The following is a 16,448-nucleotide window of genomic DNA, read 5'->3' as shown; positions in this document are numbered from 1 at the left end:
TTTTTTGTACTTACGGTAGACATCTTTGTGGAATGTCTGCCCATTCACTACCATCCCCTTACTCATGGCAGAGGGTTAATGTGACCACAAGCACTTGCCATTTATGACTGGACAATTGCTGGACACCAGACCCGAGCTGAGCCTATCAGAAATTCTCCCCTGGGTATTTGGAATTAAAATCAAAGGGTCCTTGTGTGGCTGTCTCTCTGTATCAATCTGGAAAGGCTACATTTGTACTGCAGTAACAACAGCAAGAATCTCAGAAGCTTTAAACACCAAGGGTTTATTTCTTTTTCATCATATGTGTTACTATAGTTTAGATATGGTTTGTCCCCACAAAAATTCACATTAAAATTTGATACCCAATGTAGTGGTATTGGGAGGTGTTTGGGTCATAAGCAGATCCCGCATGAATAAGTTGGTGCCATTTTGTGATATTGAGTGAGTTCTTGCTCTCAGAGATAGGACTAGTTCTCACAAGAGCAAGTTATTATAAAGGGACATTCTTCGTCCTGTTTGGTCCCTTTCCGCTTCTCATTTGACCTTCTCCACCATATTATGATGCAGCACAAAAGCCCTCACCAGAAGCCAAGCAGATGCTGGCACCACGCCCCTTGATCTTCCCAGCCTGCAGAACCATGAGGTAACTAAACTTCTTTTCTTTACAAATCGCCCAGTCTCAGGTATTCTGTTATAGCAACACAAACAGACCAAGACGTGTTTAGCACAGGGTGGAGATTAGACTCTATGCAGTGACAGCTACTCAAGGATAGTTACAGCCTGTTGGGACTGATATTACCTTTAATGTTAACGTCATGTTGCTAAAAGAAAAAAGTGAAGCTTTGGAGGATCTCACACAAGTAATTATCTGGTCATATTGGAATTGACATACCATTTTTCCTCACAATTTATTGGCCAGAACTGCTCACATCCCTTCCCCCACAACCTCTTCACCTAACTGTAGGGAAAGTCCCTCCTACCATGTGTCCAGGAGGTAGAAAGCAGAAACTATTTAAACAGCACTAATGACTCCTCAATTTACAGAATACATTGCATGAGCCATAAACAGTCATATTCCGTTGTGTAACCTGTGGATAAATGAATGATGAAACAGATGCCAAGACAGAAGCGAAGTCAAGGGATAGAGAGAGAATTCTGCCTGGGTCCCCAGCTGTTTTACAGATCCCATTTCCACTTTGTACTGAGGTCAGGAAGAATTCCTGCCCTTGGGGTGGGAGATCAATAGCTCCGTGTGGGCTATGTGAACTTTGTGTTGCCTATTTGACTTTCAAATGGAGATGTTGAGTAGGTTGTTTGATCTGCAAGTCTGCAACTCATGGGAGAGGTATGGGCCAAAGATGTGGATTTGAGAGTTGTCTGTCTACAAATAGTATTTAAAGCTATGTGACTGTTTGCAAACACCTTGGGAGAGAGTTTATTTATTTATTTATTGCTTTGTTCAACTCACTGATTATTTATTTATTTATTTTAGAGTATTATGGGGGTACAAGTGTTAAGGTTACATATATTGCCCATGCCCCTGTCCCCCCCTCGAGTAAGAGCTTCAAGCGTGTCCATTCCCCAAACGTTGCACATCTTACTCGTTGTGGTTGTATATACCCATCCCTTCCTCCCCCTCCCACCCTCCTGACACCCGATAAATGTTACTCCTATATGTCCACTTAGGTGTTGATCCGTTAATACCAATTTGCTGGTGAGTACATGTGGTGCTTGTTTTTCCATTCTTGAGATACTTCACTTAGTAGAATGGATTCCAGCTGTATCCAGGAATACACAAGAGGTGCTATATCACCATTGTTTCTTAAAGCTGAATAATATTCCATGGTATACATATACCACATTTTATTAATCCACTCATGAATTGATGGGCACTTGGGTTGTTTCCACAGCTTTGCAATTGTGAATTGCGCTGCTATAAACATTCGAGTGCAGGTGTCTTTTTCATGAAGTGACTTCTGATCTTTTGGGTAGATGCCCAGTAGTGGGATTGCTGGATCAAATGGTAGAGCTACTTGTATCGCTTTCAGGTATCTCCATATTACTTTCCACAGAGGTTGAACTAATTTGCAGTCCCACCAGCAGTGTAGGAGTGTTCCTCTCGGGAGAGAGTTTAGATAAAAAAGAAAAAAAGAGTGTCTTCTGTCCCAGTTATGAGTCTGAAAAAAAAATAGAAAAAAAAGATAGAAAAGCGTGCCAAGGACAGTGCACTAGAATACTAGGCAGCTAGGGTTAAAGGAGACAAAGAATGTGAAGGAATGCCAGAATTCTTTCACTAGATCTTCTGGTTGACTCATTGTCATTCAAGACTCAGCTCAGTTGCCTGTCAACCCAACCTGATTGAGCCATTCTCTTTCACATTGACATTTAATTTTATTTTCTCTTTTCTTATTTCTTATTTACTGTATATATTTATTATCTGCTTGCCTTCCAAGAAAGCAAAGACCCTTCCTTCTGTTTTGCCCTTAGCACTCAAAACAATACTCAGCACATAGTAAACACTGACCTCATTGGATTTCTGGGGGGATTAAAAACAAATTTACTCATGAAAAGCTGTTAGCACAGCCAGTGGCTTTTCCTAAACTCATTAGGTGTTACTTATTATATTTAGGAAGTAGAACTAACCAAAGAGAGGAGGTGAAGAGGTACCAGTCTACTTACTACAACTGGTCTGATGGTGGGACCTATCACTGAGATGTTAAATACAAAAGGACCAAGGCTTCCTTTCTACCTGAAATGAAGTCATTAATGACTTGCCAACCTACTTATCTGTTTCCCCTGACAATAAGACCGTGGTATTCACTATAGTGCATCAGTGCATCTTTGGACAGATACATATCAATTTTATATTATATATACATACAAACACACCAGTTTGGGTGTGGTAAGTTCAAAATATACCTCTGCAATAGACACTTTTAGCATTTTCCAAAAGTATCAAAGGCTGACCATACTAATGCTAATCAAGATCAACTGAGAATCCACTTCCTGTGTATGTGGGGAAGGAAGGAAAGAGATACCACCAATAACGAGGAAGAGGAAAAGCGTGCAGAGGAAAAAAGAGGGAGAAATGGAGAACAAATGAAAGAAAAGGGACGCTGAGAGCATATAAAAGGCAGATAAAGTTCAAATGAACGAGAAGGGAGAACCCCTGATCTTCTGGGCGGTCTCAGGAGATCCAGACCACCGGTCCCAAGCCTGGGTCAGAAATCTCCCATTCTCTAGCACGCGGCGCACCCTAAACGCGTCAGCTTCCCAGAGCAGCGCGCGGCTCAGTGAGGTGACGTCACTGGGAGGCGGAACTTCCGGCCCGGAGGCACCTTCCCAGGATCCACAGGGAAAGCCGGCCACCAAGTAGGCAGACAGGTGAGGTACTGATCTATGCGCTCTGGGTGACTGCCGGAGGAAGGACTGGCGGGCAGGCACGCAGGATCTGGAGCCCATTCCTTTCTATGGCTCTTCGCAGAGCCCCCGCTGCTCTTGGCTAGATGGCCCTTAGCCGTAGAAATAACCATGCAGCGACAGCTCGGTAGTTCACAGCCTCTGGGCAATCGCTCCCCTGAGCGCGGGGACGCACCATTTGTACAGTTAATGCTGCTCACCTTTGGGAAGTCTTATGGCGATCCCCTTGGGGAGTAGAGTCCAGAACGTTGGGCAGTCGACTGGGAAGAAATGACTAAGAGGGGTCAAAATCCGGGTCTGGAATGTAGCTTGCACCAGGCGTCTAGTGCACTCCACTTTTCATTCACCTTTAAGATGGGACACTTCTCTATAAATGTCTTCCTCCGCAAGTAGTTACTAGACACCTGCTTTGTGTTCTGTGTGGCAAACTCTGGGAGAATTTATGGTTCGCCTTCTGAACCCATATTTCTTAGTCATTTTAGTTCTAAGAGCAAATCCCTGTAGAGAAAGAGACACATGACTAAAAGAAACCCAGAAAAATCTCCAGCCTGTTTATTCACAAATTTTTCTTTTTTAAAACTTCTTTCTGTAAGTAGGAGTGTCTCCATTGAGTGTTTCCCCATTTATCCACCTGAACCTCAAAAGCCTGCACACCTTCTAAGGCTTCTCTTGACAGCATGTAGCATTTTAAAGGACAATCAAGGTGCCCCTCTAAAATTTTATATTTTAATATTTTGCATTTTGATAACTTAAAGTCTTCGGCCTGGGTGACTGACTTTGTTAAAATATTGATCCCCTTTCAGCATTTTCTCACTTGTATTACCATAAATACAAAGTATTTATGTACAAAGTAATACAAAGTATTACCATATGTATGGTAATACAAAGTATTACCATAAAATATTTAGAAGTAAGCACTTAGTTCCTACGTCTACTTTAAGTGTACTTTAACCAAAGGGAAGTTAGTATGTTATTTTTAATGATATTTAACATATGTAAGTAGGGTAGTTTGTACAAAGTTGTGAAATTGCTGGCTTTAATTGATGTCCAGAAGCTGAAAGCTGCATTTTGGCACATTTAAAACAGTGTGTGTATGTGTGTAATTACAGTAAAGTTTTTTTTTTTTTTTTTTTTTTTTTTTTTATTTTTTTATTTTGGCATATTATGGGGGTACAGATTTTAAGGTTTCAATAAATGCCCATTTCCCCCCCTCCCCCCAAAAGTCTGAGTCTCCATCATGACCATCCCCCAGATGGTGCACATCTCACTCACTATGTATGTATATACCCGCCCCCCTCCCCCCTCCCACCTGCCCAATACCCTATTACTGTAGCACCTATGTGTCTACTTAGGTGCTACTCAGTTAATACCAGTTTGTTGGAGAATATATCTGGTGCTTGTTTTTCCATTCTTGGGCTACTTCACTTAGTAGTATGGGTTCCAGCTCTAACCAGGAAAATATAAGGTGTGCTATATCACTATTGTTTCTTAGAGCTGAATAGTACTCCATGGTGTACATATACCATATTTTATTAATCCATTCTTTGATTGATGGGCACTTGGGCTGTTTCCACAGCCTTGCAATTATGAATTGTGCTGCTATAAACATTCGAGTGCAGGTGTCTTTTTTGTAGAGTGTCACTGGATCATTTGGGTAGATGCCCAGCAATGGGATTGCTGGATCAAATGGTAGATTCACTTGGATCGCTTTAAGGTATCTCCATATTGCTTTCCACAGAGGTTGAACTAGTTTGCAGTCCCACCAGCAGTGTAGGAGTGTTCCTCTCTCTCCGCAACCACGCCAGCATTTATTGTTTGGAGATTTTTTGATAAAGGCCATTCTCACTGGGGTTAAGTGATATCTCATTGTGGTTTTGATTTGCATTTCCCTGATGATTAGAGATGTTGAGCATTTCTTCATATGTTTGTTGGCCATTCTTCTGTCTTCTTTAGAAAAATTTCTGTTCAAGTCCTTTGCCCACTTTTTAATGGGGTTATTTGATTTTTTCTAAAGTTTTATGTAACAGTTGGTAACTTAGAGGCAGCAAAGGAGTCCTTAAAAAGGTTTTGTGTTTTTTTTGCCTTTTTCAAGTAAAGATAAGTCAGGAAGTTCATCATGGGTGTAATGTGTGCTTTAGTTTTTATATTTTCTCTGCAGTAGTGATAGATTTTCTGTTCCTTATATAAGCTCTATTTTCTGACCTAGTTGCACAGGTTTGAGAAGAATCTCACTGGGATTAGTATGCAGTCGTTCAAGTAGCAAATATCCAAATAGCGAAAGTAGAGGAATTGCAAAAGTTGCAAAACAATTGCACAATTGCTGGTCTGTGACCACTTAACAAATAGGAACAAAGATAACTGCATAGATTCTTCATGTAATGCATCATACTCATTTCTGTGTGGACTTGATCCTATACTATTTTGCAATTTGTTCCTTGGATTTTTTAGTATTCCATGCGATTTCAAAGTAATATGTGACTGGAAAAATAATGGAATAGGAGTCAGAAGACTATAGAACTGATTTTGCCATTTAAATTCTTTGTACCTTGAACAAAGAAAAAATCTTTGACCTTCAATTTCTCATTCTATTAATTGCACTGCCAAATTTGAAGACCTTGTCATAGTCGGAGGAGAAAGGATGAGAATGTACTTTGCAAATGAAAAGAACTACAGAAAAGGGTGGTTTTGTTGTGAGTGGCAATAGGATCATCATGTCAGGATATGCTCCAACATGTTATTCTGGAGAAAGATAGGATGAATATAAGTTTAATAGTTACAGCAGACTAAAAAACATTTTGTTTATGAATCTAAACAAAGTGTTTGATTTTTAATTCTTTTAAATTTGAGTTTGTTTTATGACTGAGAATGCGGTGTAATCTTGACAAATGTTCCATGGATGCTTGAAAAGAACGTGTCTTCTGCTGTGTTGGGTGCATGCAGTATACTATACTTGTTGATTATGTCCTATTAGTTGATGGTGGTGTTCTGTTCTTCTGTATCTTGTTGTCTGTCTAGTAGTTCTTTTTGTTGCTGAGAGTCCCAACTATAATTAGGGATTTTTCTGTTTTTCCTTTTAGCTTTCTTGGTTTTGGCTTCATGTATTTTGAATATCTATTTGGTGCATATACATTCAGGATATTTTCTTAATGAATTAATCCTTTTATCTTTGTCCAGTAATTTTCTCTGCTCTGCAGTCAACTTTATCTGATGGTATTAAAGCCATCCCTACTTTTAAAAAAATTTTTGCATGATATATCATTTCTATCCTTTTATTTTCAACCTACCAATGTCATTATGTTTGAAATGAATTTCCTGTATACAGTATGTATATTTGAGTCTTAAAAAAACACTATTCTGCCAATTTCTATATTTTAATTGGCATATTTAGATCATTTACATTTAAAGTAATTATTGATATGTTAGGGCTTAAGTCAGCCATTTTATTATTGGTTTTCTTTTTATTTCCTCTGTTTTTCATTTCTATTTCTCTTTTCTTGCCCTCCTGTAAGTTATTTGAATATTTTTAGAATTCTGTTTTGATTTTAATTATAGTGTTTTTGAGTATATTGCTTAGTATAACTTTTTAAGTGGTTGCTTTAGGTATAACAGTATATATAATAACTTATCCCATAGCTTACTTGTATTGACTTTTACCACTTCAAGTGAAGTGTAGGAACCTTACTTCCATTTAGGTCCTTTTACCCTTTCTACCTCTTCAGTATAATCGTCTTATTTCCTCTGTATACATTGAACACCATATTAGATGTTGTTGTAACTTTCGTTTCAGTCAATAAATATCATTTTAAAAACTCATGAGTTGAAGAATAGTTCCTTATATTTACCACTACTTTTATCCATTCCATTGTTCCTTTACTGAAGTTAAACCTCATTTGATCATCATTTCCTTTCTGTTTGGAGAACTTCCTTTAGGAGAACTTCCTAAAGATGTGTCTGTTAATGACAAATTATTTTAGTTTTCCTTTATCTCAGAATGTCTTTTTCCCCCTTCATTCCTGAAAAATATTTTTGTCTGATATGGAATTTAGACTTGACAGTTCTTTTTCTTCAACCTTTGAAAAATGATGTGCCATTTCTGTCTGGCCTCAATGATTTCCAATTAGAAATCCACTGACATTTAAATTACTGTTCCCCTTATAGATAATGTTATTTATTTCTCTCTGGCTGCTTTTTAAGATTTTTTTCTTTGTTTTTAGTTTGCATCAAATCAGGAGACAGAAACCACACTGTAACTTAAATGATTATTTTAATTTTAACATAAAGAATTATCAGGTTATATGATAGGAGAGAAACTCTAAAGTGAACTCTAAAAGGTACCCTAGGACTGAGGTAAAGTACCCAAGGAAGGATAAAATTGATATGAGGGTTCAGACCTCATTGAAGGTGTGGTTGCAGCCCATTGAATGGTAGAGAAATTTGCCAAGTTGCCTGGGGCAAAGCTGGTGCGCTCACTGTGTCAGCACGTGAACCAAGACTGGTGGGAGAGCTTGCAGAGGCAAGGCACTGCTACAGGTACAAGGGAGCCCTGGATGGAGCACATAGTATCTGTGTTGGGAGGGCCCCAGTAACAATCCTTGGAGTTCAGGTGAGTTGAGGCTGGTAGGTGAGTACAGAGGGAGTTGGAGCACTTTAGGTGCTTGCTGGAATTGGAAGTTGGAACAATCTAGCACTGCTGTGAACAGCCTGGGGCAAGGGAGTTCCCACACAAAGTGGCACAAAGGCCAGTTGGCTGGCTAGGCTGGCATGTGCTTGTAGACTGAAGAGAGGGTAGAGGGTGTAGCCATTTGATCTGGGGCTCCCAGCTGCAATGTTGCTGCCGCCTGAGTAGAAAGCTGGAGAAAGAAAGCGTGCAGGAGCTAGCCAAATGCTGGAGACAGCTATACCCTGTAAGTACTTAGCACTAGAGCAGTGTTTCTCCACCTTGGCATTATTGACCTTTGGGGGTGGATAATTATTTGTAGTGGGGGCCTGTCCTGGGCATTGTAGGTGCTTAGCAGCATCCTCCACCTCTAGTCACTCTATGCCAGTGGTTCTCCCAAGTTGTGATAATGAAAAATAGCTCCAGATATTACTATATGTCCTCTGGGTTGGGGGGGAAATCATCTCCAGTTGTAAATCACTACAATAAAGAAATCTCACAGCGGCGGAGCAGTGAGGGGGTTGGGGGGGGGGAATATAAGCTCTAGAAACCTGCTGAGAAAACTCCCTCCTGCGAAGTCTCTCCAGTATACTCTACTGACAGAGCTTAACATTACATCTGCTGGTAAAGGCAAAATATTTTAAAGGCCCAGATCCATTTTCTCAGAGAAGCCAATGGAGGATGAATTTGGAATGGAGAGGCAATAATTCATAACTGCACAAAGGGGGAAAGCATGCTGGAAGTCTTTGGGGGATAAAATATGAGCAAAGTTGTAGGAGGAAAAAAGCACAGGAACACTAAGGAAGTGCAAGGGCAAGACAGACTAGAGTGCAACGTCAGTGTAAAGGTGATAAGAGGAGAAAAAGCTAGAAGGGCACTTTGAGTCTTGACTCTGGAAGGTAGTAAAAGAAGAAGATAGAAAGACCAGTGAAGGTTTGGGATTTGGTGCTGTCAGTAGACAAGGAAGACTAAGGCAAAGAGGAAAGAGTCATAGAAATAATTTGGGCCAACATTTTTGTACATGCTTAGGTTATTCTGAAAATTGTTCATGATATTATCGCATCCTGTTTTTTTCCATCTACTCCTTTTATAATTTAATAATGTAATACTTTAATAATATTAGCTTAAGTATGAAATGTCTGATTTCCGTAAGTACTGTTCGACCCTTGATATTTCTGACATTTCATTTTGACACTTCTTATTTTATTTTGATTGTGAAGATACATCCTCAGTCTTTCAGACACATGGTTTGACTTGTGATTATCTTTCAAATTTTTTTAGAGTAATTTTTGTGAAACCATAGATAAGTCAAAAATTCATGTTATTTTTGAATATGAATTTTGTCACGGGGTAAATACAGCACAAACAGCTCCAAATATCAACAAAGTGTTTGGGAAGGATGTGGCTAATGAATGCATACATAGTATGTCGATGGTTTGAGAAGTTCCATTCTGGTGATTTTAATCTTGAAAATGAGCCACATGGGTGACCTGAGACCAAGGTGGATAATGATGAACTGAAAGCCATAGTAGAAGCGAATACATCTCAACCTATGTGTGAATTAGCAGCAAGGTTTGATGTTACTATTCCAACAATATTGGACCATTTGAAACAAATTGGGAAGGTAAAGAATCTGGATAGATGGGTTCCACATGAATTAAATGAGCATCAGAAGAGAAATTGCCTGGAAGCTTGCCTTTTTTTCTGTCATGACATAAAAATGAACCATTTCTATACCATATTGTTACATTTGATGAAAAATGGATTCTTTTTGACAATCACAAGCTTTTGGCACAATGGTTGGATGAAGATGAAGTGCTGAAACACCATCCAAAACCAAATATTCATCAAAAAAAGCTGGTGTCTGTTTGCCTGTCCAGTGCTGGTATTATCCACTACAGCTTCATGAAACTTGCTCTATTAATTACTGTGGATGTCTTCTGCTTCCAATTGGACAAAATGATGAGGATGCTTGCGATTAAGCAGCGAAGATAGGTCAATAGAGACAGGCTAGTCCTCTTGCAAGACAATGCTCAACCACATGTTGCACAAACAACACTGCTCAAAACTACAGAGGTTGGACTTGGAAACTCTCTGTCATCCACCATTTTCACCAGACCTTGCACCGAGTGACTACCACTTCTTCCAGGTGTCCGACCACTTATTGCAAGGGAAAATATTAAATTCTCAACAAACTGTGGAAAACACCTTTCATGATTTCATTGATACTTGCTCTCTAGAGAATTTCAGCAGAAGGAAAGTAAAAGTTATATCCATGGCCATTGTCTATTTAGACAGGAGAGGAGAGCTATGGGGAAGGCTAACCTGATTTAATTCAAACCCTTCTGTAGTCTTTTATTTTGCCAAAGATGTATCCCCCTGTTTCTAACTACTCTTAGGGTTTGTTTTAATTTGTCTTTCAATCTTTTAATCCAGAATAGCTGAATAGGGTTATATCTCCCATATGTCTTTGTGGCATTTCCTTTGAGATATATTGAAATTTGCCCTTTTTTTTATTGTCCTTGGCTCAAGGTTTTACATTTTACTGACTCTTCATACTTCTTTTCTCTCCTTATTTAGAAATGGACTCAGAACTCAAGGAAGACATTCCAGTGCATGAGGAATTCATTTTGTGTGCTGGAGTCGAAACCCAGGTGCTAAAATGTGGGCCTTGGACTAACCTCTTAGATGATCAAAGTGTCAACAGGCCTAAACTGCTTATTTTTATTATTCCTGGTAAGTATGAAAGTCTGGATGTGGAGACTTTACACAGATCCTTATAACTATGTCTGATTTTAAAAGTACTATTATAGGTTAATTGTAGAGAATTTGGTAAATACAGAAAACCTTATGAAAGGAAAGAAAATCACTTGACCCATTGGTAACAACCACCTTTAATATTTTGATGGCTGTGCTTTGTGTTTTCTTCTATGCATTTATATTATGTTTATTTTATTGGCTATTATATATGTGTATATGTCACAATTGGACGTATACCATATATACAGTTTTGTAATGTGCTTTTTATAAAATTTCTTAATATTTAGAACTTTATCAAGGTTTTTGACAGTTTCCTAAACTTTTTTCTGCCTCATTTCAAGATGACTATATGTTTATTTTAGAACATTTATTTATTCTGATATTTGGCAACAGGGTCACTTGTGATTTTTGCTAGATCACTGTCAGTAGAATGTTGGGGTAGATGCTTGTTTGATTGCAGATATTCGAACTTACTTTTTAAGTTGTGAGGTTGGACATATATATTTATAATCCATTTGGGGTTCTTATTTTGTAAACTCCCAGTTTGAAACCCTTGCCCATTTTTCAATTGTTATCAGTGTTTTCTTTTTAATGATTTGTAAAAGCTTTTTATTTTGAAGTAAAATTGTTTTGTCTCGCATACATAGCAAGAATCTTTCCTGGTTTGTCTTTTAACATCATTTACAATGTTGACTTGGTTATACAGAAAGTGTCATTGTTATGTAGTCAAAATGATCAGTCTATTCCTTTAAGACTTCTAGGTGTTATGCCTTTGTTAGAAAGGCCTTCCCTTCTCTAAGATTATAAAATAATCTTTTCTTTTTTCTGCCATGCCTTCTAGTGCTTTTAGTTTCATTTGCAATCTTTAAGTCGGAAGTTCATTTGTAATCTTTAAATCTAGATGTTAGTATGACATCTAGAATTTAGGGCAGATCCTTCAGTAGGAAGGGATCTAGTTTTCTTCTCTGTCTCCTTAGATGGCTTACTACTTGGCACACAGACGTTTATTATATAATCTGTCTTTTCCCTACTGGGTTGTAGCGCTTACTTAAAATGCTGGGAGTCTCTTTCTGTATTTTTTGCCTCTTCTTGTGTTTTCATTTTTTTTGATTGATTGACTGATTGAGACAGGATCTTGCTCTGTCTCCCAGTCACGGGTGCAGTGGCACGATCATAGCTCACTGCAACCTTGAACTCTTGGGCTCAAGTGATCCTTCTGCCATAGCCTCTCAAGCAGATGGGACTCTAGACACCTGCCACTATGCCTGGCTAATTTTTAAATTTTTTTGTGGAGATGTAGTTTCACTATGTTGCCCAGGCTGGTCTTGAATTCTTGGCCTCAAGTGATCCTCCTGCTTCAGCCTCCCAAAGTGCTAAGGATTACAGTATGAGCCACTGTGTCTGGCCCATGGTTTTTAATAGATACGGTTTTATGATACTTTTTTTTCTGCATATTATTGGGATACAAATGTTAAGGTTACGTATATTGCCCTTGGCCCCCCTGCTCCCTTGAGTCAGAGCTTCAAGCATGTCCATCCAGTTGGTGCACATTGCACTCATTATGTATGTATATACCCATCCCCTCCCCCCCACCTGCCTGACACCCGATAAATGTTATTCCTATATGTCCACTGAGGTGTTGACCAGTTAATACCAATTTGATGGTAAGTACACGTGGTGCTTATTTTTCCATTCTTGGGATACTTCACTTAATAGAATGGGTTCCAGCTCTATCCAGGAAAATACAAGAGGTGCTATATCACCATTGTTTCTTATAGCTGAATAGTATTCCATGGTATACATATACCACATTTTATTAATCCACTCATGTATTGATGGACACTTTGGTTATTTCCACATCTTTGCAATTGTGAATTGTGCTGCTATAAACATTCGAGTGCAGGTGTCTTTTTCATAGAGTGACTTTTGTTCTTTTGGGTAGATGCCCAGTCATGGGATTGCTGGATCAAATGGTAGATCCACTTGTATTGCTTTAAGGTATCTCCATATTGTATGATATTTTTATATATCTTTTAGAACTTGTCCTTGCTCACTTTTATTCTTTTCCATAATATTTTTGGCCTCTCTTCTTGTGACTTCAGAATGTTTTTTTTTTTTTTTGCTTCATTAGGAAAAATTACATAATCTTTAAAATCAATGTTTCCAGTTCCAGTTAATATTTTCAGAGGCAAACTTTCAAAACTGATATATTCCTCTGATACTAGTCTACTTCTAAATGAAATATTTATATTGATCTTTCTTGAATTTTCAATATTATATATTATCTATTGATTTCCTCCATGAAAGAAACGAATTAGCTTTCTTAGACTTTCTCTTCCCAATACACAATCATGGCACCCCTCCTTTCCAATCTTCCTAGTATAGTTATTTTACAGTTTTGGGTTAGATCAATATTCAGTGCTTTTGTTATTATAACATTATATTATATTACATTATAGCCAAGCCTACAGGGACTTATGCTTACATTTCTTCTTTTGTACATTTTTGTTTGCTTGCCCTGGGTTAAGATTAATTATTGTTTTTTTTTTTTTCTTTGCTTAGTTTTCTCATTTATTAGAACTATTCTCTAGAAGTGAAAAAAATTCTCTCAATGCATTTCAGTAATCAGTCAGTTTCCTTTTTACTTGGAGTTGTCCCTCCAGAGCACTATGCTCTTGGGCCCCAGTCTGGACTGATTTGATTGCTCTTCAGGCCTGCTGCACAGCTGCCTTCCTGGGGATTTCTGTCACTTTATCCCGTATTTCTTCGATCTTGTGGTTTCCTCTTTCTTGATTTATTCCCTTGTTTTTGGTGGAGCACGTCTTCTAGAAGTTTCCTGAGAAGAGTTATAAGAGAACTAATCTTTTAAAGATACAGCATGTTAGAAAATGTCTTAGATTTCTAGATTGGAAATGATTTTTTCTTGGAATTTAGAGGGCATTAATCATTACTTTCAGGGTTCAGAGCTGCTTATGAGAAGTCTTGTTATCATTCTGATTTTCAATCTTTTGTAAGTGAAGCTTCCCCCACAATCTACACTGTGGAAACTTTTAATTTGTTCTGTGATTCTGAAATTTTACAGTGAAGCACTTTAGTGTGAGTGTTTTTTTCATGCATTTTACTCGGGTTTTGGTGGACCCTTTTAAACCAGAAACTCATGTACTTCAATTCTAAGAACTATTTTTTTCTCTTTTCTATTTTTATAGTCTGCTTTTTAATGGATGCAGTATTATTTTCTTTGGCTTCATGCATTTGTAAGAGTTTTCATTGTTTTCCTTTTTTAGTTGTTTTCGTTAGTGTTCATTTTTCCTCAAATGTCGGGTAATCCTTGACTACCCATTCATTTTAAAAGGAAGACACAAAAAACGGATTGGATGCTTTGTATTCAGGTGTGGGCATTGTCCACAGTTGTGCCTAGGGTGCTCAGCCATTTTGGTTTGCTAGGACTACAGGGATTTTTAGGACACACGACTTTCTGTACTAAAACTGTGACAGTCCTAAGCAAAACAGGATGATTAGCCATTGTAGGTTGAGTCTCATCCTAAGGTGATTGGGTAGGGACCCAGCATTTCATTGGGGAATTTCCAACTTTCAGTATCTGAAGCTCTTTCTTGGATTGTTCAGTCTTCCAGTCTCCTCTTTGAAACGTAGAAGCCTGTCTGTTAATGTTCTGAGCAGAACAGGAGAAAAGAAGTTTCAGTGTTTAGTTATATTTAATCTTACCTCTTTTCAGTATGATACTTTCATTCTCAGCTGGGCTAAGATTCCTGATCCAGACCTCTGTTTGATTTAACCTTTGCTGGGAATAAACTTCAAGTCGTCTGCCAGGAAACAGTCTTCCTGGAAATCAATCTGGCAATATTTATTAAAATTAAAAATACATATACTCTGCCAATAGTGTGGGAGTGTTTGAAATTACAGGCATGGCAAGTGAGATTTGGGGCAGAGATTTGGAAGCCACTGGATAAGATAGGATAGAGAAAATAAGTAGAAACATTATCTTGGACTAGCGAAGAGATATGCTTCTGAGGTTAGGAGGAAAGTGAAGTTGGTTATTAAAACTGAGAAGGGTGAAGGCATATCAGAGGGAAGTGAGGTAGTTCCTGCTTCCCGACCTCTGCTTTCTCTGTTACGAGTTGAAGTCATTTGTTGAGAGTGAGGATGGTGGAGGGTGTGTAGAGTCTTGAGGAAAGTGGTCAGCGTTCAGAGAAGCAGAAACACAGGATGAAAACAACTGTCCACCAAAAACAAGTAGGTGAATTTTTGAGCAGCTCCATGATTGAATAGCAGGTTTATTGGGAATGATGTCTAAAAGAGCAGAAGCTTGAACTTTAGAAGGGCTATCAGAATTAGGATGCTTTGAATGTTAGCCATTTCTGGCTAATGAAAAGATCTAGGCCTATGGTTCTTAGAGTTGGTGTCAGGACTAGTAATATCACCTGAGAACTTTAGTTAGAAATGCAAGTTCTTAGGCCCTATCCCTGACCTTCTGAACCAGAAAGTCAGGGGATTGGGCAATCTGTGTTATAACAAGCTCTCCAGGGGATTATATAATGTGCACACATGATCTAGGATGTTGCCATGGGAATTAGTTGCTTAAGTTTAATGTAGATAAAGTTCTTGAGATATGATCACAGTAATAAATTATGGGATAAGAGAGTTGGCTAAATCAGTCCATCTGGATTTTGAAATCTCCTAGGAAATGACATGGCAAGTAAAACTGTCATTTAACCACTTCAGTACAAGCGTCTACTATAGTGGATAGCCACAGATGAACCGAGCATTGACTTTAGCCAACAACCGTGATAAGAAGGCATACAGCCGAGTGTCGACTTTAGTCTATAATTTTGAATTGACTTTTCTAATTTTTCATTTATCAAAATAAAATTGTGAACATTTAAAAATAACATAATAAAAACATATATGTATATGTTACCTATTCTGATTTACATTACAAGTTAAGTTGCCTGTAAAGTAAAACGAGCTTTCAGTGCCTTAAAGCTTTCCTCATCACACAAGAGCAAAACAGATTCATTGTCAATGCACAGCACAAACTATCATGCTGGCTATCAGTGCCAGCTGTGGGCAAGGTTTTGCAGCCGGTGAGTGCCATACCGAAGTGGTTAAGGATCAAACTTTTCAGGAATGTGTGAGGAAATAAAAGGTTGATAGACAGGAGTAGATAGCTTGAGTCTTAAAAGAGGAACAGTGAAATAGTAAGTGGGAAAGACAGCTCACTCCACTTCCCCAGCAAAAGGTTTTCTTATCCTAGAAATCCTGTATTGCAAAGTCTTTGCTCTCACTGAGGTATACACATGTTAAGAAGAGTGAGTGATTCTTCCAAGAGACTCCTAGATTTGATAAATGAATTTGGTAAAGTTTCAGGGTATAAAATCAATACACACAAATCAGAAGCATTCATATATGCTAAGAACCATCAAGCAGAAACTCAAATCAAAAACACAATACCCTTTACTATAGCCCCAAAGAAAATTAAATACCTAGGAATATACTTAACGAGAGATATGAAAGATTTATACAAAGAGAACTACGAAACACTAAGAAATTGCAGATGATTTAAACAGATGGAAAAATCTACCTTGTTCATGGA

The 16,448-nt window shown here is 38.2% G+C and overlaps 1 protein-coding gene across 1 annotated transcript in view; it reads left to right on the top strand.

Annotated features, from left to right (window-relative positions):
* Positions 1–3,297: 3,297 nt before the first annotated feature.
* Positions 3,298–16,448, top strand: part of LDAH (lipid droplet associated hydrolase) — a 116,873-nt gene continuing 103,722 nt past the window's right edge. Inside the window, exons 1-2 of the mRNA XM_012787710.3 lie at positions 3,298–3,384; positions 10,658–10,813. Of these exons, the coding sequence (XP_012643164.2) occupies positions 10,660–10,813 (154 nt within the window). The 5' untranslated portion in view covers positions 3,298–3,384; positions 10,658–10,659. The remainder of the gene's footprint in view (positions 3,385–10,657; positions 10,814–16,448) is intronic.

The sequence above is a fragment of the Microcebus murinus genome, chromosome 3, assembly GCF_040939455.1.
Source record: "Microcebus murinus isolate Inina chromosome 3, M.murinus_Inina_mat1.0, whole genome shotgun sequence".
Lineage (NCBI taxonomy): Eukaryota > Metazoa > Chordata > Mammalia > Primates > Cheirogaleidae > Microcebus > Microcebus murinus.
Note: the sequence above shows the minus strand (reverse complement) of the source record. Positions and strands in the feature narration are given on the sequence as shown.